Raw genomic sequence first — 22,707 nt, forward strand, 5'->3', positions numbered from 1 at the left:
AAGACCCAGGAGGCCACAACTTAGAATTCTGTAAGAGAATTAATAGTCACCCTGGGCCAGGGGTGTGGCTCCGTGGTAGAGCATTTACCTAGCACATGTGAGGCACTGCGTTCAATCCTTAGCACCATATAAAATAAAAACATAAAAAAGGTATTGTGTTCACCGCAACGTAAATAACAAATGAATAAATAAATAAAGAGTTACCAGTCATAAAACAAGGGAAATATATTAGTCTCTACCCAGTATCAAAGTAATGTGCTTATCATGAAGAATCTGGAAAGTGCCAAGAAAGTCGGGCAAGCATCTGGAACCTCCCATCTAGCGTCCACCACTGAGTCATTCTGATCTCTGACCTCCCTGCCTTTCTTCTATGCAGTTATTATTCTTTCTCACACAGTTTAGTGGTATATAGTCAAATATGCATCCTGCTTTGTCTATCCCAGATATTTTTCCATTTTAATAAAAATTCTTCATAAGCCACCCATTGGCTGTACACTATCCATGTATGACTATATAGTGTGGGTTTTTAATCTTCTGCCATTGCTGGTCTTCTGGAGCCTTTCCAGAAAGTAATATGGAGGCAAACCCTTTTGCAAATAAAACTTTTCTTCCTATATTTCTTTTTTTCTTCAGTTATGGGAATTGAACCTGAGGCCTCATATATGCTAGGCAGGTGCTCTAACACCAAGCTACACCCCAACCCTTTTTTCTTTATTTTGAGACAGGGTCTTGCTGAGTTACCCAGGCTGGCTTCAAACTTGCCATCCTCCTGCCTCAGCCTCCCAAGTAGCTAGCATAATAGCAAGTGCCACCACACATAGCCTCTTCTTAATTTCTGATCATTTTTCGAAGCCACAAATCCATCACTTAAACATTGAGCCAAAGGATATGAGAATTTCTAAGCAATGTATACTTTTGAAATGGACAAAACCAATATAGGCCTGACCTCAGCTACAGAGATAGAAGTAAGGAGAAAAGGGTTGTAATTGTAATTTTATAAAATTTTTTAAATAGCTGTGCTGAGGAGAGCCAAGCAGTACTCTGTAGAGAAAGCACACTGTTGACTCCAAGTTCATGGTTTTGTGATGGTAAAGAAGGGCTTTATTTCTGTTTTTCAATTTTCATCCAGGTCAATAATAGGACAAACTATTCCTAAGAGCTTGTTTCCACTGAGGAAGAGAGAAATTGTCCAGTGTCTAATGATGCAGATCATTAGCTGTGTTAACAGCCCTGCAGTTTAAAAAAGATCATAATAATGTGTCCTAATGTGCAGTTAATTTTGGTTAAAACTTCCCTGGTGGTTTAAAAGCCCAGTGAATTTTAAATATAATAACCAGCTCTGCTTTTGGAAATGTCAGGCTGCAGTGACCCCTTGGCTCTAGCAGTACCCAGCCTCCCTAAACTGTTGGAGTTCTGCACTCACCTGATCACTCCCCACCAGAGTCCAGAAAGAAACCAAAAATTTTCCAGGGTTCCTACTCCTGATCTTCCCTAACAAAAGGAAGCTAATAGGTATCTCCTAGATAACACATCCAAAATCAAACTTTTGACTCCCTACCCATCCCCAAAGTTAGTTTTTCCTCTCAGCAATGGAACAACCATCTGCCTGCTCATTCAGATCAAAAACTTAAAGCATCCCTAGCCACACTCAGTGGCACCTGCCAGTAATCCTAGCTACATGGGGAGGCTGAGGCAGGAGGGTCACAAGGCCATCCTGGGCAACTGAGTGAGGCCCTGTCTCAAGATAAAAGGGGCTGGGGGTGTAGCTCAGGGATAGAGTGCTTGCCTCGCATGTGTGAAGCCCTGGTTCAGTCCTCAGTACCATACACACACATAAAAACTTTGAACCATCCTTAATTCCTTTCTTTCTGTCCTCATCACCTCCAACATCAAATCCATCAGTATATCCTGTTGATTCTACTTCTATAAATCTCTAACTGTCCACTGCCGTCCATCTTGCCAACCTCTAGCCTCCGCCCCCACCCCCGCATCCCCACTCTGTTCTACCCGTCGGTAGCAGCTTCCTGCAGCTCCTGCTTCCGTCTGCCCTCTACCTGAAGCTGCCGTTGTCTACACAGTAGCCAGGCCAGCCTTCCCAAACAGTTCTCATCACACCATTCACCTCATCCTTAAATCAGAAGTTTTCCTTTGCTGTAAAGTAAAGGCCCAAAATTCCAGTGTGGCTAAGAAAAATCCATCTTTTGCCTGGCCTTCCTCCCCATTGTCACTAGCCACTGTGTCCCCTCTGTCAGGATTCCACTTCACCAGCCATCCTTCAGGTGCTCCCCAGGACCTGTGTACTTGCTGTGCCCCCCAAGATCTAGTAACCCCCTCCTTCCCATACCCCATTCTATCTAGGTCAGTCGTTTGCTTTCACAGAAACATGGGGTAGTTCTTGCCTCTGAGAACTCTTTAATTCCAGATTCTACATATACGTGCATGGTCCTTAGTGTGGTGGCTTGGTTGCTGTTGGGCTCCTTGAAGGGGGCCCTAGTGGGGCCACTGTTACTTCTCCTCAGCCAACTCAGTGTCTGGCACAAAGGGGACACTTCACAAATACTGGCTGTATGCTGAATGAAAAAGTAGGGACCTGGTGACAGTCCTGTGGACAACAGCGTTCCTTTGAGGTGTGGTTCCTCCCAGAGTGGGAGACTCAGGTTGTCACGGCACATGGGAGTCCATGTCGCTTGATTGTTTTGCCCTTCCCTGCTGCTGGAGCGCTGCCTGAAGCTCACCTCTCTTCTCTTCTCTCTGTTCAGCTCAAGCTTGCCTTCACTCTGGACTCTGAGACGGGATTGCCTCAAGGATGTCACATCTACGAGTACCGTGACAGCAACAAGTAAGCCACCCTTGCAGAAGCAACACCTGGCCCTGCCACGCACACAAGCCGTCTGGCCCTGGCTTCCCTTATCAGGGTGCTTGGGAAGCGACTCTCACTTTTCACTTCTGGAAAATGGCTGGGACAAAAAATATTTCTCCTGTAAAATCTCTTTGACCCTGAGCATAGAACTTGAATGCAGGTAGAAGTTGCGTGGTGTTAGAAGCACTTTTGACAACAAACCTTGCTCTCCAGGCTCAGCCGTCCAGCAGAGCATGCACTCACCCCTGCCGCCCGGTGTCTGATCGCGTACTTGCTTGTCCACTGTGACTCTGGCCTTTGCTGTGGTTTGTTACCCCCATGAACGTACCTGCTGGGTTCTGTCATGGCTGTCTGTTGTGGGCTTTGTAGTTGGGAGGTTGATTCCTGGGCACTCGCGGAGATTTGAAGTGGTGGCCTCATGAGAATGGTGGCCCTGGCATAACTGTAGAGCATCTTCTCCCTCCCTGACAGGCTACCTGCCTCCCCGTGTGTCGTTTGTGAGACAGGACAGTGGTGGTGAGTGAAGCATGCGGAACGTGCCCTGGTGGTGAGATGGCAGGTACCACTCGGCACCTACTGTGTTGGCACAGTCCTGGGGACTCTGCATTGTGATCACATTTAATCCCCGTGACAGCCTGTGAAACATTCTTTATTACTGTTACATTGGCAGAAACCGAGGCCTGGGGGCCTCAGGTTGCCTACTCCAGGTAACCTGTGCAGCTCTGAGAGGCAGCGTCAACATTAGCACGTTCACACTGGGAAGAGAACAGAGGGAAGGCAGTTGTCCCAAGTCACTACTCGCAGAAACCCCAGTCAGTAACAAGGGCAGCCCCAGCCTGGACTGAGGACAGTACCCTCCAGTCTCACTGTTTAAACGCCCAAACTCTTTAACTTTACCCAGTGGAAGGAAGCATGGGCACCTGCCAGCAGAGCTATATGTTACTTCCTGGAAGAAGCTCAGTCTCCCTCAAGAACTCTCGTCCTGTTGTGGGTGTGAGATAGCTTACCAGCTGCCCTCATGGGCAAATCTCCATTCAGATTTCTTTCAAGGCATTATGACACTGTGTAATTTATTTTTGGGTGGATGCTGTGGTCAGCTGTTCCCACCACATGAGTCATAGGAAAGACTGACAGGGCGTCCTTTAGCATCACACTCCTCCTGGGGGGTGGCACAACTTCTGGAAGATAGTTTCTAGGCCTGTGTTAGAGACTCCATCTCAGCTTCTCATGAGGCTTAATTCAACAGAGAAGTGGGGCAAGATTTCTCAGGGGTCCAGGGGCTGAATGGGACAATTGGGCGAGACCCTGACTGGTCAGGCAAGCTCGCTGGGGAATAAGAGACACATAAGCTGTAAACAGTGTGGCATGCCAGCTGCCATCCTCCTGTCACCCACCATGCTGTTCTCCCTGTGAAGCTGCCTGCTGGTTGTCAGTGGGTGGCAGCCTCAGGCATGCAGATAGTGGCAGCAGACATAGATCTCTAGATGCGTGGGTGTTATGGACCCCAATTCTGGCCTACCTGTCTGCTCTTTGGAGAAAGATCACAGAGTTTTGTCCAGTGAGAGAAGGGTGCTAGCCCTACTTCTTCATGGTCATGTCTAAACAATATCCAATGTCGGCAGCTTAGATCATCTTTGAATATGAGGGGAGAAGGTAACCTAGCTCTGCATCTTGATCTGTCCTGAGCTCCCATAATATCAGAGCAAGAAGGGATTTCAGGGGTTGTAAAAATAGATGAGCCTCGGTCACCAAAGACCTATAAAAGAGAGTATCCATGTAGCAAATTGCATAGGAGCCATGATCTAGAAAAGTGGCTATCACATGCCTCAGTGCCCCCTGTCTTTTGCACTCTCGTTTGTCTCTAAGTCCGTCTCGAGGCTCATTCTCATTCCTCAGACAACTTTCCTAATCTCTCTGAGCCTCAGGTTCTTCATCCGTTCCAACTAATGAGACTGCTGGCTCCCTGTGGCGGGAAGTCAGTGAGAGCAGTCATCACCAGCCTTGCGTACAGGATGCACACCGTAAGTGCTGGTTACACCTCCTTCCCCACAGAACTCAGCTCAGCTGTGCTGGTTTCCCAGCACCACCAAGGCTGCGCCCACAAATCACAGCTGCAGCTAACTGTGCTGCCTAGGGAAGAGGCGGCACACGTGCCTCTAACAGCGCCCGTTGCCTGCAGCTCTCTGTTCACGGTAGGCTCCTCTCCCACGTGTGCACTGCGAGCTCCACCCTGACTCTGTTCTGCTGTTCACTTTTTGGTAGAAAATCCAAATATTAGAGGAAGAGTAGCATGTAAAAAATGAGGGGCTTCAACCCAGGCCCAAAGGAGCCATGTTATCTCAGGCCAAGTGACATGAAGGCGACAATGTCAGGGATAGGAGAGTCTCCAAAGGAAGGAAACTAGCTTGGATATTAGTTTGGTTTGACTCCTTATTGAAATTACTCCTTTCTCTTTTGGTTATTCCCTGAAATATAATTTATAATCATTTTAGTGTTCTTCTCTGTTATATTCAATCTGTAGGCAAAAGCGTTATTCTGAATAAGTACTGAATCTTCTGGACAGTTCTCCCAAATGGCCTCTCCTGGTGAATGTAATGGCCTTGTACCTTTGCCCCTCAGTGTCTGTGGTGAATTGGCACCAGGACACATACATGTTCATAGTACACACTATAACCTGTGGATGCTCAAGTCCTTTAAATAGTATAATATTTGCATATCCTCCTGTAGAGTTTAAATCATCTCTAAGGAACTTGCAATGCCTAATATAATGTAAATGCTGTGTAAATAAATGTTATGCTATTTATGAAATAATGATAGGAAAAAAGTACATACATGTTCGTAGAGATCTTTTTTTTTTTTTTTCCTAGTACTTTTAATCCAGGATTGGTTAAGCCTGTGGGTGCAGGATCTGCAGGTAGAGAACCAGCTAAATTCCCTAGATTCTCTTACCTACTTCCTTTGGAACATCCTGGTGGTCTTGTCCTTGGCCCTATGTTATCCTGTTCTCCTACATAAAGAGATTTACCTCTTGTCTCCAGGCTCCAGGGAGGATGAGTCCTGGGACTTGTTCATCTCTGGTGAGACTCAGACTGTCTCCTCTTGGGCTAGACGCACAGTTCTCAGGCATACATTCTTAAAGCCCTGCCGTCATTGGTGCATACCTGTAATCATAGCTACACTGGAGGCTGAAGCAAGAGGATTACAAGTTCCAGGTCAGCCTAGGAAACTTAGCAAGACTTTGTCTCAAAATAGAAAAAGAAAAGAAATAGAATAGAAAAAGGGCTGGGATGTAGCTCAGTGGTAGAGCACTTGCCTAGCATGTGGAAGGCCCTGGGTTCTATTCCCAGCACTACAAATTTTAAAAATTAAAAAATTTTAAAAAGCTCTGAGTGTATTAGAAGAAAAACAGAAACTACCCAGTTGTGCCTTGGGTTAGAGAGTAAAGCCCTCCATCCAGAATATTCTGTCAGCCTCCCAACAACTATTCACATCTGTGTCTGAGAGGTCTGAGGCCTCACTCCCCAACCCTGACAGATGCCACCAGTCCCCACCCAACAACCACCTTCTTTTTCACTGTTGTAGAAAACTGTATTTACCTTGAAGGTTAAATCCAGCTGATGAGGCACTGATTGAGCATTATTTTCTCAATTTGAGAAAAGTTGCACATTCTCTTCATAGGGCAGGGAACAGAGAAGAAGGAAGGCCTGAAAGAGTGAGTATGTGACTTGTGGGGGCGGGGGGCTCAGTTACATGTGTCAGGCTCCTGCTCTGTACAATGTGTTGTGCTAGATGCAAGAGAGCCAGAGATAGCTTAGACCCAGTTCATGTCCTCCAGGAGCTTTTACACATAGCAAAATCTACCCCAGCATCCTCAGGATGATGTGTGCTTCTGCCATGATGAGGCTTGTGTGCCCTGGTGGTGATATTGGGAAGAGGGACTGCTTCAGATTTGGAGTAGCTGTGACTTGTGGTAATCTGGTCCAAAGAGCTCCCTTCTGTCCACCCCCCTACCACCTTCCTTGGCATTACTAGGACCATGGAGCTGCTTCTCAGCCTGTTCTGACCTCCAGTCTGTCCTCTGCTGCCCGAGTGAGCTTCATTCTGGTTGCTTTTGAGACCTGAGTTTTGTCTTTGGTGTTCTGCAGATTTTACTTCATTGTATTCCAGTGGACTAGTTTTATTTTAGAGTATTTATATTGTTTAGTATTGTTCTCACTTAGAAATTCTTATCTATTGTCTTTTTGGTTCTCTTTGGTTATTTCTGATCTCTCCTTCTGGAACTTCCATTAGAAAACCATCATCTTAATTCTTCTGCCTCTCTTTTTGCATCTCCTTACCTTCCAGTACTGCACTCTAGGAAGCTTCCTCACAGATGCCTGTCAGTTTACTCTCCTGGTAGCTGTTTGTCATCTGTTTTAATACTCTTTCCCAATAAGAGTGTTAAGTTCTTACTTTTAATTTTCAGAAGTTCTATTTGGTACTTTAAAGATTCAGCCTATTATTTTTTATTTAGAGTGTGTGTGTGTGTGTGTGTGTGTGTGTGTGTCCTGAGCTTCTGTTAGGACTTCATTCTTTTATCTCTCCAATTATTTTGACTACATTTCTTGATAGCCTCTTCCAGACTGTTCCTTATCTCTACCTCTAGTTCTGAGGGCACCACCTCTCTCTCTGGTTGTGTCTGTTGACCCACCTTTGCATGGTTTATTTGCTCCCGTGGTTTCTCTCTTATTGTAAGATCGTGTTGAGCAGAGATGGTTTCTGCTGCAGGAATTCCATACACCCTGGGTGTGGGTGTATTCTTTCGTTGCTTTTTCTTTTTTCCTACTAGGACCCTGAGAGTGTCGTAGATCCCGCCAGTGTGAACATTAAGAGTCCCAGCACCTGGGAAGTGTGCATCTACCCTGCACACCCCCGTATGGCGTGTGGGAAAGGTCTCCCTGGGTCCTTATTTAAGACAAGCAGTCCCTCCTAGATCCTGGCTTTACCTGGGTCCTGTTTATATAGTTCCTTGGCCAGGTTTTCTGCCTCTGTGGCACTTAAACCCCAGCTCCTATAACTATACCAAAGTGGGATGCTCCCAACCCTGGGGTGCCATTGTGAAGATTGCCACTCTGATTTAGTTTCTTCTTCATTTCAAACATCTGGAAATTTCCTCTTCAGTCTTTAATGCCCCATTACATATCTCTTACTCTTTTAGTATATTTTATTCATCTTTTCTCTGTATTTATGTAAGGAAAGTGATCCACATCAGTTCAGTTGACCATCTATCGAAACCAGAAGTCTGAGTAAATTTTTGTTTTTTTGGTACCAGGGCCACTTTACCACTGAGCTACATCACCATCACTTTTTATTTTGAGACAGGACCTCACTCTGTTGCTTAGGGCCTCACTAAGTTGCTTGGACTTGCCTTGAATTTGCAATCCTCTTGCCTCAGCCTCCTGAGTTGCTGAGATTATAAGTATGTACCACCATGCCTGGCCTGATTAACTTTTTTATTTTTTTAATTTAAAAAAAATTTTTTAGATGTTGATAGACCTTTATTTTATTCATCTATTTGTATGTGGTGCCAAGAATCGAACCCAGTGCCTCACACATGCTAGGCAAGTGCTTTACCACTGAGCCACAACCCCAGATCCCTGATTAACTTTTAAAAATGTGAAATCTGACTAATGTGAAATCTGACTAATTATTCAACCAGTCATGTACCAGTATAGTTCTAGGCTCTTGAGCTGCAGAACTGGAAAAAACACTGGCACTGCCCTCAGAGGCTCATGGACCAGTAATTATAGCTATTGACACCAACTGCCTGCCATTTGTTCCTGCTAGTGAGGCATGGTAATAATTAGGAAAAGCATCAATTAAGTCAGACCCACTTGGGAAGTTCAGTTGCTGTCCTAGGCTCATGATGTCTGGGTGCCACCATAAAGGTTACAGCTGTGACTTAGTCCTTCTTCATTTCCAGCATCTGGATGCTGAAAGGGGGATTTGATGTGGAGATGTGTGGAGGGAGCCACCTGTGGCAGATTAAAGGGGAACAAGCAGGAAAGGGCAGGGGAGCCTTCCGGCCCCCTCCTTACCCCCGTGATGCAAACAGGGCGGGGCGAGTAGTCCCAGTGGTGGCACACTTTTGGGCCAGCTTTGGCCAGCCAGTGGGAAGTCCCAGAGCCAAAGCCAGGGACTTCATAGGAGCTTCACCTCCTGCAAGACCTGGGCCTGAGTCTGACCCACACAGAGTGGCAACTCAGTCACCGTTTGGTAGCGGCCCTTCGTGGCCCTCAGGAAGTGTGTTTCAAGCAGTGCTGCGGCTGACCTGAGCATCCGTCCCTGGGGCCATCAGCAGCTCGTGCTCCCGAGGCAGGGGCTCTGAGTGGCACCTTTCCCTGGCTGCCACACTTGGGGAGTGGGGAGAGCAGGGGAACCTGGATCCAGGCCTGCATCTAATTCATCTCTCCCTCTGCTTGGTTCTTTTCCTCATCCTTCCCCCTGAATAAGCAGAGGGAATGTTTTCCAGCAGCCCTGACAGCTTCAGACCAGCACCAGCGCTTCCCAGCACTTTGGAAATGGCGCTTTCTGTCTGCACTTGGAGCTGCCGCCAGTTCCTCAGGCTGAGAGCCGTGTTACCTAAGAGCCATTCGTGGCAGAGGGTGAGCGCCTCCAGGCCTCCTGCAGACACTGCCAGCTCAGAATGAATGACTTTCTTGTTCCTGGTGAAGCCCAGGTTTAGGAGAAGGGAGCTAGGAAGCAGAAGAGGAGGGGCTTGGGGAGCGGGTAACACACCAGAGGAGCTGGAAGTGACCCGTGGGAGCGGCCGTGGTGCCAGTGCAGGTGTGAGCTCACCGTGACCCGTCACCGCAGGCGGGGTTTGGCATTAGTGTGATACCCTTACTTCTATTTCCCTGGAGTCCCTGGTGCTCGGCACAGGGTGTATCTCTCCCCACTGCCCGTCCTACCACGCAGAGGGACGGTTGTGGCTCTTCATGCCCGTCACTCCCATTACCCCACTCCTGGTGGTAGCAATCAAGATACTTGGGGTGTGAAAATCCAGTGGGCCACTCACCCTCAGTGAGCATTCAGCTGTTTATTGGCCATTTGGTAAAATGCCTTTTCAAATGTATGACCTACTTTCTGCTGGGTTTTCTGGTTTGCTTCTTAATGTATAGTTCTCTCTAATCTGGGGCAGTATCTAATCTAAGATGTTCTTGTTGCTTATACTTTCTACTCTGTAGTTGAGTTTGCTTTTTGCCTTTCTCCCATGAGTTTTGATGAGCACAGGGACTTAATTTTAATGGAATTCTGTGTATCAGTATTTATATTTATGTCTGAGCATTTTCTGTTTCCATTTAATAAACATTTGCCTATATCAAAATCTCAAAGGCATTTTTTTACTTCAGACATTTATTGTATTCAATAGATGATAGAAGAATCTACTTAGATTTTTGTTGTTTGTTTTGTTTTGTTTGGGTACTAGGGATCAAACCCAGAGGCATTTTACCACTGAGCCACATCCCAAGTCCTTTCTTTTTTTTTTTTTTATTTTGAGATAGGGTCTCACAAATTTGCTTAGGGCCTCACCAAGTTGCTGAGACTGGCCTTGAACTTAAAATCCTCATGCCTCAGCCTCCAAGTTGCTGGGATTATAGGTATGTACCATTGCACCTGGCTTAGAATTGATTTTTGAATATAGCACAAGTTTCCTTTTTCCATACCAATATTGAGTTAAGCCAGCATTATTCATTGAAAAAACTTTCACATCAGTTCACAAAAATGCAGTACCCAGACCCATATAAACTTGGCTCTGGTTCTGTACTCTGTTCCCTTCCACTGATCTACATGTCTGTTTTTGGACCAAAATAATACTGTCCTGATTTTTATACCTCTTGTGAAAAAAATCTTGGTCCAATAGAGCTAGATTTCCACTTCTGATCTTCTGTAAAGAAGTAGGTTGTTCTTCGCCCTCTCCACTTCCATAGACATTTCAGAATTGGGATTGACATTTGCTGTGCACATGCACACAAACTTGCTAGGATTTGTATTGAGATCGTTTTGAATCTGTAGAATGGTGTGACAAAATTTGTCCGGTCTCCCACTGCACACATGCAGGCTATCCTCTCTTTTAGGTCTTCTCTAGTTTTCCTCAATACTGTTGTATGATGTTCCTTCTACAGGTTTTGCTCATTTTTCATCAGATTTGCTCCTATGCATGTGATTTGTGATCCTGCGGTCACACGCTGCACAGCAATGTCTTGGTCAGTAACAGGCCATGATCCCATAAGATTATAATAAAGCTGAAAAATTCCTATTCTCTGGTGAAATCCTAGCCACCTTAAAGCCCTGCCGCAGCACATTCCTCGTGTATTTGAGGTGGTGCTGATGTGAGCACACCTGCTGCGCTGCCAGCTGTAGAAAGTATGGAGCGTGCAGTTGTTTTCCTTTTTTGGCCCTGGAGAGTGAACCTGGGAGTGCTTTACCACTGAGCTACAGCCCCAGCCTCTTTTTTTTTTTTTTTTTTTTTTTTAAGACAAGGTCTCACTAAGTCACTTAGGGCCTTGCTAAATTGCTGCAGCTGGGGCTGGGGCTGTAGCTCAGTGGTAGAGTGTTTGCCTAGCATGCATGAGGAACTGGGTTTGATCCTCAGCACCATGTAAAAATAAATAAAGTCATAAAAAATAAATAAATAAATAAACTGCTGCAGCCTGCCTTGAACTTGCGATGCTCCTCTCTCAGCCTTCCCAGTCGCTGGTTACAGGCGTGCTCCACTGTGCCCAGCTTGGGAGTATTTTGAAGTTTGAAAATGTGGCAGTGATGGTTTATGAGCCAGCAACTAGGCAAATTGAATCTAAAGTTTTATTTAAAAGAAAAGGAATTGAATGTTTATTATCAGCTACTCATAACCTTCTGAGGGAGGTTTTGCCTTTTCATTCAAGTTTTTTACAATTGGAAATATTTTTAGTGAAAATTATAAGAGGAATGTCTGTTTACATGGCAAGGCATGAGCTAAATCCGTGGTCTTGACTGCTGACCTAACCTCTTTAGTCCCAGGCACTGGCTTACCAAGCAGTGTGTTCCAGCTCCCACTTAACATACCCAGGCCAGAAACTAGAGAGGTATACTTCCTAGATTCCTTACAGATGTGTCTCTGGGTGTGATTTCGATTTTTCTAAAGAGATTCATAACCAGGCATCATGGTGCACGCCTATAATCCCAGCAACACAGGAGTCCAGCCTCAGCTACTTAGCGAGATCCTGTCTCAAAAATTCTCTTTTAAATATGAAGGGCTAGGGATAAAATGGTCCCAGGTTCCATCCCCAGTACCACAAAAAAAAAAAAAAAAAAAAAAAGAGAGAGAGAGAGAGAGATCCATTTGCTTGAGACTTAGATTCAGGAAGTATCTCACTAGAGAAGAGAGGTTCCTGTGTCCGGGTGGATTGGTGGGAGCTACAGTTGATCAGCCTGTGCTGATTCCTGGCCTCCAGCCACTGGGTAGGTTCTTGGAGCCATCGATTCTGTGGGCTGTTACCTTGCTCTAAGATGGTGACTAAGCCAGTATGACTTCAGAATCAATGACCTGGTTCCCAGATTCCTTGATAGCATATTGAGTATGCCACTTGTGTCATGGTTATTTAAGAGACAGTTGCCAGGGCTGGGGTTGTGGCTCAGTGGTAGAGTGCTTGCCTCACATGTGTGAGGCCCTGAGTTCAATTCTCAGCACTGCCTATAAATAAATAAAGGTCCATCAACAACTAAAAAAACATTTTTTAAAACAAAAGGGATTTGGAGTTCAAAAAAGAGAGAGAGCGAGGAATTGCTGAACTTTCTTACAGGTTTATTTAGCATCTGTTCCTTTTTCTAATAACGCCCTCCTCCTAATCTCCTTATAAGCCCTGTCATCTGCCCCAGCCCTCCTCTCTCTGATGTCCATTGCCATGGAGGCAAACCCAGGCACCAAGCATTCTCAAACCCACAGGAGCCCTGCACTTTTGCCTGCAGCCCTAAAGAGCTGTGCCTGCAGGTCTCCTGGCTGAGCTACCCTCCAGGTCCAGGTCTTCCTAGCCTCTTGCACCATTTTGTCTCCTGCTGTCTGGGACTGGAGGGTGGGAGTGGCCAGTGAGGGCTTTCCTGCTTGGGCTATGGAAGAACCACGTCTGGGTAAGCCCCAGGTAGTCTCAGCTGTCCCTGTTTGAGGGTTATGAGTTGAGTGCAGACACACACAGTCTTTCTGCACCGAGACTCAAAGGAATGGCAAGCCCAGAGAGCCTAGAGACCCGAACCTCACAGGCCCACAGCCTCGCAGCCCTGGGGCGGGAAGGGCTCCTGAGCCTGAGTGTTCCCTGATCCTCACCCCCTTCCTTTTGCAACCCAAATAACTACCCAGAGATGACCCAAGAGATTTCCCTGTGAGACAGAAAATTCTAGGACACCAGAAACCCTCAAAACTAAGTACTTCAAACTCTCCAAGACCTAAGAGAGTAGATGTGTTCTGGTTGATTTAACGCAGGGCTGAGAACTGTTTTTCTTTCTCAAGCGAAGTTGCCGTAGCTCTTCTGCCGTTCCCTTTCCTCATCCTTCTGGGATGGACTGCAGTTGTTCGCCTTCTGGGGCACCCCCTGGGGCTGCAGCCATCCAGAGTGGCTTGGAACCCTTTCCTCGTTTTCCTTTCCAGTGCTTCACGGCCCACAGTGACCTGCTCTTGCCGGGAAGGGGATGAGCACCTGCGCTCCTGTCTCTCCGTCCCTGCCATATCTGTGCCTTTCTCACAGTTTCGTGGTGTGGCCCATGTCTCTTTCTGGGCCTCTCTGGGTGTTTGTCTGTCCATAGTCTGCATCCCTGGGGGGAGGCAGTTCTGCAGTCCCTTGGCCTTCCTCCATGAGCCCACAGCTCAACTAGAAAGTTTTAAACCCAAGGAGGCTTGCCCCTTTCCAAGACTTTGGGGAGTTCTAGAAGAGGCTGTGATGTTTGGGCCAGTCCCGTTGCTGCACAGCAGGCCTGCGCCCCAGCCCTTCCATCTGAGTGTGGTGCCAGACTGGCCCCATTCGGCTGCTGCAGGTGGAGGAGGCTCTGCGGCGAACGCCGTCCCTTCGGTACCTGGAGGCCCGGGCCACAGAGGCCTTAGACACGCTGAAGGAGCTTAGCCCGAAGAAGCAGGCCACAGGATTGCAGGTTGGGTCTGAGCCTGAAGAAAGGTGCCCATGGCTGTCGCCTCCTGCAGTTGCCTGGCAGGTGACCAGCACATGCTTGGCTCACTCTGCTTTTGGCTATGCCCTCTGTGCAGAAGTGTTTCTGATCTGCCTCACTGCCACTCCATGTCTCTCTGGGGCATTGTGGCTTTTTCTTGGTGGTTGAGCAGAAAGCCTTTAGGGTCTGAAGGAATTGCTGTGCTTGATGACAGACAAAGGCTATTGGTGGCTATAAATCACCTAGCAGCTGCCTCCTGTTGAAGAGGAACCTAACACATTGACTGTCTGTCTGAGGGTGCTTCTCCATTGGTGGCCTGGGAGGGGATCTCGCCACGTGACTCAGACCCCAGGCCCAATTGGGAGAAGTGGCCCACTTAGGCAGTGACTCTTAAACACCGCCTGCAAAGCCTGTCTGAGGTCCAGAACACCTGTCACTCACTGACTTGCAGCCCACCCTGGAGAGCCTCCATGTGACCCCACACCAGCCACAAGGATGGGCCAGGCACCACAGGGCCAGAGTCCAAGGTAAAAGATGAGGGAAACGAGGGATGACCAGTAGAGACTTGGCACCACACCTGACGAGTGCGGATCAGGACTCATCTTGGTGGGGACTCTGCTCCCACCACCCTGGACCCAAAGCCTGCCTAGAGCTGATTCTGGAACAAGGCTCTGAGCAGAGGCATGGTGCCCCTCTTCCACAGTCCCCTCATGAATGCCCTCACTTGCCCACTGCCTTATCATGAGTGTCCAGCTCATTGTGGGACAGCTGCAGTCCTTATACAAACACACTGCTATCTGAGCCATCTAGAACGATGGAGACAGAAGTATTCTAGAGACCATGTTTCCAACTGGAAGATCATTTATTTTTTTTAAGCACCAAGAACTTTTCCTTAAACTGGTACTCCTTACTTTAGTAAGAGCACAGGGTCCTTTTTAAAAAAAATAATTTAGGACTATTCAAAATGTTCATTTTAGCATGGCACAGTGGCCCACCTATAATCCCAGTGGCTTGAGAGTCTGAGGCAGGAGGATTGCTGGTTCAAAGACAACCTCAACCACTAAGCAAAGCTCTAAGCAACTTAGTGAGATCCTGCCTCAAAATAAAAAAGTTTATTCTGTCTATATAAAGTGTTCTCTATGGGGTCTGCTGCATCCTGCGGTGCCATTTGTTTTACACTAAATATCCCCACAGCGTTGGTTTTCAATGGACTTTATAGAGCCCCTGCCCTGTCTGTCCTTGACTCTGCCCTTAACAGTCAGGGCCAGCTGTGTCTTCGTCACTGACAAGAAGGTGCCTGGAGCACCCCTCCAGCCCATCTGTGAGCACCAGGCCTTGGCATGTGGAGTTACTTAGGAGGGTCTGTGCCCAAGAGCAAGGACAGCCTCTTCCAGCCCCCAGCACAACAGGAGCGTTGGGGGTGCTCAGCAGACCCCAGGGACACCTCCTGGGTGTGGGCAGAACCAGCTCTGCCCTCATGCTCTACGTTCCTAGCACTCGTCTGTTTTCAGTAATCCCAGGCTTGTCACTGTGACTGCATGCACAGTTTTCATAATACAGGTGGAGCAGCCCTAATCTAGAAATCCAAAATTTGAAATGCTCCAAAATCTGAAGTTTTTGAACTTTGGGTTTTGGATTTGGGAGCATATCAGATTTTCAAATTACATATTCTTAACCAGTAAAGTCTATGTAAATATTCCCAAACCTGAAGCACTTCTAATCCCAAGCATTTCAAACAAGGGCTGTCTACCCTCCATACTGATAATTAATATTTGCAGAATACTTACCAACATGCTGGCTCCTGAGCTAGGGGCTGGATACAGTTGACCTTCTTCAGTCTTTGCTGGAGCCTCGTGGGAGGACGGGAACGGCCAAATAACCACCTGAGATACGCAGGCAGCATGTGTATGCAACTCCCTTCCTCTCCCTGGGGATTCTAACAAGACCGGAAAGCTTGTCAAAACTCGCTGCCTGCCCGACTCTGACAAGGTCAAGCTGCCCACCCCAGTGGAGGACCCCTGCTCTCCCTGCGCCTCCTTCCAGTTCAGGCTGGGCTGGGCTTCCATGGGGCTCCAAGGCCAGGCTGGTCTGAGCCCTAGTGAAGTGGCCCCCAGTCAGGAGGACTGTGGGAATTTTCAGGAGGCCTTTATATTCAGAATCATGTTACAAACCAGTTGAGTCCTTTCCCACTTCCAAAATTAGAAAGCGACCCCTAGGAAATGCCCCAGAGTGAAAGGAATGACCTGGCAACTCCTACTTGTGTCCTTTTGGATTGGAGGACCAGTCGCCGGGTGTTTCCTAGCCCTGATACGGACCTCAGTCCTTTATCCAACAGATTTGCTTTTTTTCCCTCCTGGTACTGGCAATTGAACCAGGAGTGCTCTACCACTGAGCTGCACTCCCGTCCTTTTCATTTTTTATTTTGAGACAGGATTTTGCTGAATTGCAGAGGCTGGCCTCCATCTTGCCCTCTTCCTGCCTCCTGGGTGTCTGGGATCACAGATGTGCCCACCGCTCGGCTCCAGCAAACTGCTGGACACCTGGAAGTGTCATGCACTGTGCTGAGCATGGGTTTGAGAAGACCCGGACAGACGCTGAGGAAGACAGTCAGATAAAACAGCATTTGTGAGCAGGTGATGGAGAACACAGGAGGCAGGCTCCCAGTGACAGGCCCGACCCAGGAGGGAAAGCTAGGGCAGCACTTCTCTGGGCCGGAGCACCAGTGGGGGCCCTGCAAGCCCCATCCCAGCCAGCGGCAGGTGAGAGCTCCAAGAAGGTGGCAGGGTGCCATCCTGCATGCGCAGGGAGAGGACAGGGCGGCTGCCTCCATGCCACTGGCGCTGCTCATGTGTGTCTGGAGCGATAGATGGTGCTGGGGAAGCCCAGAACACTGGATGGGAACATATCCATTTAAACCACTCTGAACCTAGTTCATAAAACCATGTGTCAATATTTTTAAAGTCACATAACTAATGAAGAGCTCTGCCAGACTCAACAGACCGCATCCCAGTGGGTGATAAGACAAGTGTTAGCTCAGTGGAAACAACCCAGAGGAGAGAGGCTTTTTAAATCTGCTGGGCTTCGTGTTTATGGTGGGGCAGCTGCCCTTGGACAAGAGCATTCATTCATCAGGTCACCGAAATGCATCCCAGCCACTGCACCACTGTGCTGGATTTAAGTGATAGCCATCTACAGGCAAGTAAGAATCTGACCAGGGCAAATTGGGTGGGTCTCCTTGGGCCAACGGAAGCCGTCTCAGGTTCTGCCTGCCAAATTCATGTGCCCGCCTTCCTGCAGGGTAAGCTGAAGGGAAGCTTCAGGAACCCTAACTGCCACCCTGATTCCCTCCCTATTCCTGGGGCTCTGTTACCACCCCCCAAAATTAGGTCTTGCTTTTCATTCACCATTTTCTGTGCAGCACCAAGCAAGTCTGTTTCTCAAACATTTCATCAGCAGCCATTTGTGTGCCTAGACTCTAGAATCCAGAGGCAGGGTCCCCCTACCCTCCCTTGCTCCAAGGCCTGGTCTGCAGAGGAAAAGTGGCTTCACAGAAAAGATGGTGGCACCTGCCTCTGACCCCAGCTCCTGCAGGTTGAGGCAGGAGGATGACAATGAGGAGAAGCAAATGTGCAGCCCTGCGCTAGTCCCGGGGCAGCGCTGCCGAGGAGGGGAGGGAGGGAGGAAGCAGCTTCACACGGGGGCGGTGGCAGAGGGCCGAGTGCTGTTTCTGCTCTGTCCACCCCACTACGCAGCAGGAGAGACTCAGGAAAAGCAAGTGTCTGAAAATAAGGCTTGTAGGGTGACAGTGACCCAACCCAACCAGGCCTGCCCAGCATGGCCAGCCTCAGACCCAGGCAGGAAACAGCTCTGGAGACAGGCTTTGTCTGCCCAAACATTTCCAGGCAGATGAAGAGCCAGGACACAATGGGTGACCCTCAGCTCTACATCTCTGACTGAGGAGAGGAGTTCCCTTGCCAGTCAGGAAGAGGATGGTAGTGATGTGACTGACGCCACAAGTGCCCGTCAGTAGGGAACCAGTGTGGCCCTAGGGGAGGCCCTGAATTGCATCCCCAGTTCAGCAGAACCCTCTGTCAGGGGCTGGCAAGAAACCTTGCTGCCTCCTCCTCATCTTCAGGGACTTATGGCAAGTGACACAGGATCATCTATGTCCTTAGATGTCCTTAGCAGTGGACCAAGTCTGTGGTTCATGGGCTTGGGGAGCTGCTGCAGCTCTGTCTCCCTCTGTTCACATGAGAATTCTGACTGGTTGTGAGAAGGGTGGACTGAGATTGGCACCACACCTGGCATCAGGCTTGCCCAGAGACACCTAGAGGCACCTTCTTACCTCTGGCTCCAGAACAAGCCTCAGCTCTGCCCCAGGCCTAAGATGAGGAAGAAGAGCTGATGGTTTCCCAGGTTTCACGAGCTGTACTGTGTCAAGGAAGCTGTCTGTGCCCCACCCATGTGGCAGAGCCCCTTCTATGTGGAGGGTCAGGGTGAAAGTAACCCACTCTGCCCATTCCCTCTCAGAACCTGGAACCCTATGTACAGTGCCCTGGGCAGGTCCCCAGGTACCCTGACAGCTCAAACAGCCCTATGTCCATCTGCCAGAGCACATCCTGCCTGCTCCTCCCACCTGTTCTTGCACCCCGATGGCCTGGGACGGCAGACGGGAAGTCAGGCTGTGCAGGCACAGTAAGCATCACAGGAAGTGGAAGCAGACTCTCCTGATGGTGGCAGCCTGTGGTGGCTCACTGTTCCCACAGCAGGGCCTCTTCAGGGCCGGGCCTCTCCCTGGCCTGACTGTCGTGGGAGCTCCACTCATACAGCTCCCTCCCCACGGCCTCTGCAGGCCTGATTGTGTGTGCCCTGGACAGTGGCTTCACGTTCTTCAGGAGATTCCTTCCTGGGGGCCTTAATTGAACGGGGCCGCCCTGTTGGAGCGCACGTCATCTCACAGACCCGCCACTGTGCTCCACCTCCAGCCTGGTGCAAGTGGAGGCCAGAGTACCAGGAGAAAAGCATTTTCTGGAATGGGCAAAATGAGACTTGGCATTCCTTAGGAAGGTAGTGGTTCCTCAGCCTCAGGGTGGGAGTTGGGATTTTGTGTGCCATTCCAGATCAGGGGCTGCAGGGGAGACGTGTTTCCACGCTTCCTCCCACTAGCACAGCCACTTGGGCTCCAGAAAGCCCAGGGAGTCCATAGCTGGACGGCGTTCCAGATCTGGGCCCCAGCATCTATCACAAGGGAGCTGTGTGGTCACCTTAGAGACTCCGTTTCCTTCTGCACATTAGAACAGGCAGTCCCCTCCTGTGCAGGGGTTGTGAGGAGCGGGTGAGAAAGCACACAGAGAGCCCCGCTGCGTTCTGGTGTCCTTGTGACCATTAGTCGCAAGTCATGGCCCTACTGACGGGGCCCACTCCCCAGCAGCAGCGGGACAAAAGGCCTTTTCAGAGGTGAGCAAAGCACGTCTCACTTAAAAAGCAGAGCAGCCCGACTTCTAGAAACAGGAACATATGTCTCAGAACACCCTTTTCCCTTGAATATCTTAGTGCCCAAAAGCGAGTTTTAAAATCAGGGTCAAGCTGGGGAGCAGTTGTCTAGTATGCACAAGGCCCTGGGTTCCATCCCAGCACCAAAAACAATCTCCAAGTCACCCCTCCTGAAGGCCGTGTACTCGTCCAAGCTCTGTGCTTGGTCCAGGGCTTCAGAGCTGGTCCCTGCTGTTGGGGCATGGGAGGGAGCCCTGGCTGGGAGTCCCAGCAGGGCTGCAGAGCTATTGGGGGCACTGTGGTGGCTCCCTGGTTCCCCCAAGGTGGCCAGCTTCTGTGTGCCTTGGCCACGCCTCCTCTGGTCAGTGGTTCCACTTCCAGTTGGGCAGCAGCTGGAACTGGAGAAAGGCATGTGTGTCAACACCATAAAGGAGCCAGCAAACCCTAATTGCCCCGCTCTGTAAGGCCGCACAGCACACTGCCACCTGGTTCTGCTTAGGGGCCAGGGTGGCTGCCGCGTGCAGGCCTGCCCTGTGCCTCCATGAGCAGAGCCCAGCCTTGGGAAGAGCAGTGCTAGTGGCTAGCTTTGTGCTGACGAAGGACTTTCTGCACTGTCAACTACTGGGAGCAAGCCCCCTCCCGCTCCCTCCCACCCCCGGGCCTCCCTTGGCAGGATCCTAGGGCCCTAATTGGAGCTCTAACCTCTGGAGATTTCCTTTTAAACTAGAAAAAGAAATGGTTGAAACGCCCTCACTGCAGCAGCCCCGCCTGTGGGACCTATAGGAAGGCCCTTGGGTGGGCTGCGCCTCACAGAAGACACCTGGCCCACCTCACCCACGGGCCTGTTGTCCGCTGCAGAGGCCTGCTCCTCTGGGCTCTTCCATGCCTAGGAACGAGGCACCATTCATTTCCCTGTGGATTCATGGGAATGTCCAAAACGTTCAGCAGGTTGCAGCAAGCCCAAGAGGTGAGGGTCAGCAAGAGGCCCAAGCCATGATGTGGGGTCCCTCTGCCCAGAAGCTTACAGCAGGGTGCGTGGCCCAGCTGTGGGGGGGCTCCCGTGGCAGTTTGCCTGCAGCCTTCCCTCCTCAGCTGCCCTCCTCCAGCCCCCAGCCACCCTGCCTGCAGCTCCCTCTCCAGGCCTGCACTTTCCAGACCCCAGGCCACCAGCTCCAGCCTGGCCTGGCCTGGGAAGGAACAGCAGCAAAGCTCTTTAGAAGTTTCCCGTCCCCAGCAGCCCTCGATTCCGTGCTTATCGGACCACCGACTTTCCATTCCGCCCCACTCCCTTGTAGTTTTCCGCCACGCTGCACTCAATTTGGGGCCTCCGGGAGAGCAGTGGGTCCCCTGTGAGGTGGCCGCTGCTTCTGCCCCGGCAGGCTCCCTGCCCTGGAGAAGGGGCTCTGCTCGGATGCACAGTTCCTAGGAGGGGCCCAGCAGCCGCCTTCACAGTCGCTGAGGAGCCTGAGGGTGCCTGAGCCCACAATGTGGATGTGCCCAATGGGGGAAACTTTGGTCTTCAGGAGAAATGAATTTGAAACTGGCTGGGAGCAATTCCTATCAAATCTCCAAGTTGGCAGTTTTCACCAACAGCTAATTGAACAATCTCTGCAAGTGGCCTAATTCCATTAGCATGAGTCTCCCATGGAGTGACAAGTGCCTGGTGGCTGAGGGCAGGAGAGGCGGTTTCTGTCTCACTACTGGTTTTGGTCTTTGAAAATGGATGTATTTTCTGATTTGGGCAATAGCCACGCCCCTCAGCCCTGGCCTGAGTTAGCTCCAGGCCGCTCCCAGTCATCTGGCTCTGCGAGTGGAAGGGGCAGGGTGCTCTTCCTCCAGCTCAGCTGGTAATGTGGACCTGGAAACTGGACATCCTTGAGAGGAGCTGAGGTCTGAGGGCATGGCGGGAGCAGGTTGAGTCAGGAGGGTGGGACCTGCCTCGGTGCCTGCGCCTGAGGAGAGACTAGGGCCAGCACCAGTCTCCCTTTGCTTGTCTCCAGCCACTGAGCTCTAAGAGAGGGATATAGCCAGCTGAGGGACAAAGCTGTCCTGAGTTTGAACTGTGCCTACCCATACCCCACATCCACCCAAGGAGGCTGTCCTGTCCTTCGGCCAGGATGAGGTGGCCGCTTTCTTTGTTGACCTAATGGTCATGTCTTCCTTCTCTGTCCTGTGCCCCAAGGCAGTTCCAGACATGCCAGGGCCCCATTACTCCTCTGTTCTTCACGTCCTGCCCTCTATTCCGGGGCTTCTAGTCACCTAGACTCTGCCCAGGCTCTGCCTGAGCCCTCAGGACAGTACTGGACGAGGGGCCCAGAGAATATGGGCTCCGCTCCCTGCTCCCGACTGACTGTCCTGGGCTAGGCCCGTCCTCTTTGGCCACTGCAGCATGGGTGTCAGAAGCCATGTGACCTCCAGAGTGCTGTAAGGAATCAGCAAGAGCTGACCTGGGATCGCCCTCCTGCAGGCACTAGGTGTAACAGAGGTTGTGGGTGCTGTGCAGGGCCTTGCTTGGCATCATCCAAGCCCTGGTGGGCCTCGTCCCCAGGAGCGCCCTCCCACTGAAGGGTGACCCCAGGCTCCGTCTCCTCCCTCCTGCTGGTCTCACCCAGGTGCTGCTGGCTCGCTCAGGCTCTCACCGCTCGAGCCCTGTCCTGCGATCACCTCCAGGTTGGTCGAGGCCCCTTGCCACTGCTTCCACCACCTCCTCTATGTTTCCTGAATTGGCTTCCCTGCTCCCCCACCACGGTGGCTTCCTTCTCCTTGCCGACTCTGGTGGCACTGCCCTGCCCTTCCTCAGCCTCTGCCGCATTTGCCTGAGGACAGCCTGCTGCAGGCTCGCCTGCTTCCCCCTGCCCAGGGCCGCGGCCTCGGTGCTCTCCCTCCAGCTGTCCTTGGCCCAGGGTGCCCTGCTCACGGTGCTGCCCCTGCCCCACTTCCTGTTGCCTTGACTGCCGCTACTGCATCTAGTCCTCAACTTCCATCCGAGCTGCACCTTGCCTGTCCCTGGCCTGTCCCGCTGACCACCCCTGCATCCTTCTTTGAAATGTCCCTCTTTGTTCAGTAACCTCCCTAGCCCCTAGAGGAGCCCCAGAGGCCAGGGTCAGGCCTCACCCCGGGCACGATCCATCCTCCATTCCTTATTTTCCAAACTGACCTGGTGCTTTTTTCCCCCTCCTCAC

The 22,707-nt window shown here is 50.2% G+C and overlaps 1 protein-coding gene across 5 annotated transcripts in view; it reads left to right on the forward strand.

Moving 5' to 3' along the window:
• Positions 1-22,707, forward strand: part of DIS3L2 (DIS3 like 3'-5' exoribonuclease 2) — a 362,072-nt gene that overhangs the window by 328,083 nt on the left and 11,282 nt on the right. For 3 of the 5 annotated variants that reach the window (XM_079134845.1, XM_079134843.1, XM_079134844.1), the window contains one exon: positions 2,760-2,839. In XM_079134845.1, coding sequence (XP_078990971.1) covers positions 2,760-2,839 — 80 coding nt within the window. Of the gene's footprint in view, positions 1-2,759; positions 2,840-9,352; positions 11,365-16,463; positions 18,501-22,707 lie in introns of those variants that run through there. The other 2 variants (XM_079134846.1, XM_079134847.1) reach the window with 2 other exon arrangements.

Source organism: Sciurus vulgaris (assembly GCF_902686455.1).
Source record: "Sciurus vulgaris genome assembly, chromosome: 3".
Classification (NCBI taxonomy): Eukaryota; Metazoa; Chordata; class Mammalia; order Rodentia; family Sciuridae; genus Sciurus; species Sciurus vulgaris.